At 63.2% G+C, this 1,180-nt stretch overlaps 1 protein-coding gene across 1 annotated transcript in view; it reads left to right on the plus strand.

Moving 5' to 3' along the window:
* Window positions 1–6: 6 nt before the first annotated feature.
* BICRA (BRD4 interacting chromatin remodeling complex associated protein) overlaps window positions 7–1,180 on the plus strand; it is a gene marked incomplete at its 3' end in the record, with an annotated part of 21,718 nt that continues 20,544 nt past the window's right edge. The window contains 2 exon segments of the mRNA XM_027767218.1: window positions 7–80; window positions 544–1,178. Coding sequence (XP_027623019.1) covers window positions 1,120–1,178 — 59 coding nt within the window.

The following is a 1,180-nucleotide window of genomic DNA, read 5'->3' on the forward strand; positions in this document are numbered from 1 at the left end:
GGGGCTTGTTGCAGCTCGACAGTGATGACCTCCTGGATAATCCCGGGGAGGCCCAAAGTGCCTTCTATGAAGGTCCTGGGGTAAGTGACCCTGGTGCCTGTGACAGCAGCCAGTGGGAGGGAGACCCCAGTGTGAGGGCTTGTGTCCCTGAGGGCTTCGATGGGAGGAGGGCAGGTCTACTTCAGTTCTGGTCAGGTTGTGCTGCCGGAACAGTTATGAACACACTCTTGGTTTTCAGAGCTTTTTGAGTTTCGAAATTGCAGATAAGTGTTGTGGGCCTGCACTGCTATTTAAAACATTGTTTTTACTGCATTCTCCCGCCGGGTCTATTTGGGGAAACGGGTCAGATTAAGAAAGCCCCAGGGTGCACAACCAAGCCCTGGCTGAGCTGGGATGGGATCTGGGTCCAGCCCTTGCAGACAGAAAGAACCCTCTGCCTTGTGCGTGGCTGCCCCGACACCTGAGCACCTGTGCTGCAGCCACGCCTGGGCCCAGCCCCTTGTTAACCTCGGCTCTTCCCTTCCCACTTTCCCCGGCCTTCAGCTCCATGTGCAAGAAGCTTCTGGCAACCACCTAAACCCGGAGCCGAGCCAGCCCGCCCCCAGCGTGGACCTAGACTTCCTAGAAGATGACATCCTGGGCTCGCCTGCGGCAGGAGGTGGTGGCGGGGGCGGCGGAGGCGCCGACCAGCCCTGCGACATCCTCCAGCAGAGTCTCCAAGAGGCCAACATCACTGAGCAGACGCTGGAGGCCGAGGCTGAGCTGGACCTAGGCCCCTTCCAGCTGCCCACTCTACAGCCTGCAGATGGCGGGGCAGGCCCGGCGGGCGCTGGAGGGGCGGCCGCTGTGGCTGCGGGGCCGCAGGCCCTCTTCCCAGGCAGCACTGACTTGCTGGGGCTACAGGCACCCCCAGCTGTGCTGACCCACCAGGCCCTGGTACCACCCCAGGATGTGGTCAACAAGGCCCTGAGTGTCCAGCCCTTCTTGCAGCCCGTGGGCCTGGGCAACGTGACCCTGCAGCCCATCCCAGGCCTCCAGGGCCTGCCCAACGGCAGCCCTGGGGGTGCCACGGCGGCCACCCTTGGCCTCGCGCCCATTCAAGTGGTGGGCCAGCCCGTCATGGCACTCAACCCGCCCACCTCCCAGCTCCTGGCCAAGCAGGTGCCTGTCAGCGGCTAAC

The sequence above is a fragment of the Tupaia chinensis genome, unplaced genomic scaffold, assembly GCF_000334495.1.
Source record: "Tupaia chinensis unplaced genomic scaffold, TupChi_1.0 Scaffold000067_1, whole genome shotgun sequence".
NCBI lineage: Eukaryota > Metazoa > Chordata > Mammalia > Scandentia > Tupaiidae > Tupaia > Tupaia belangeri.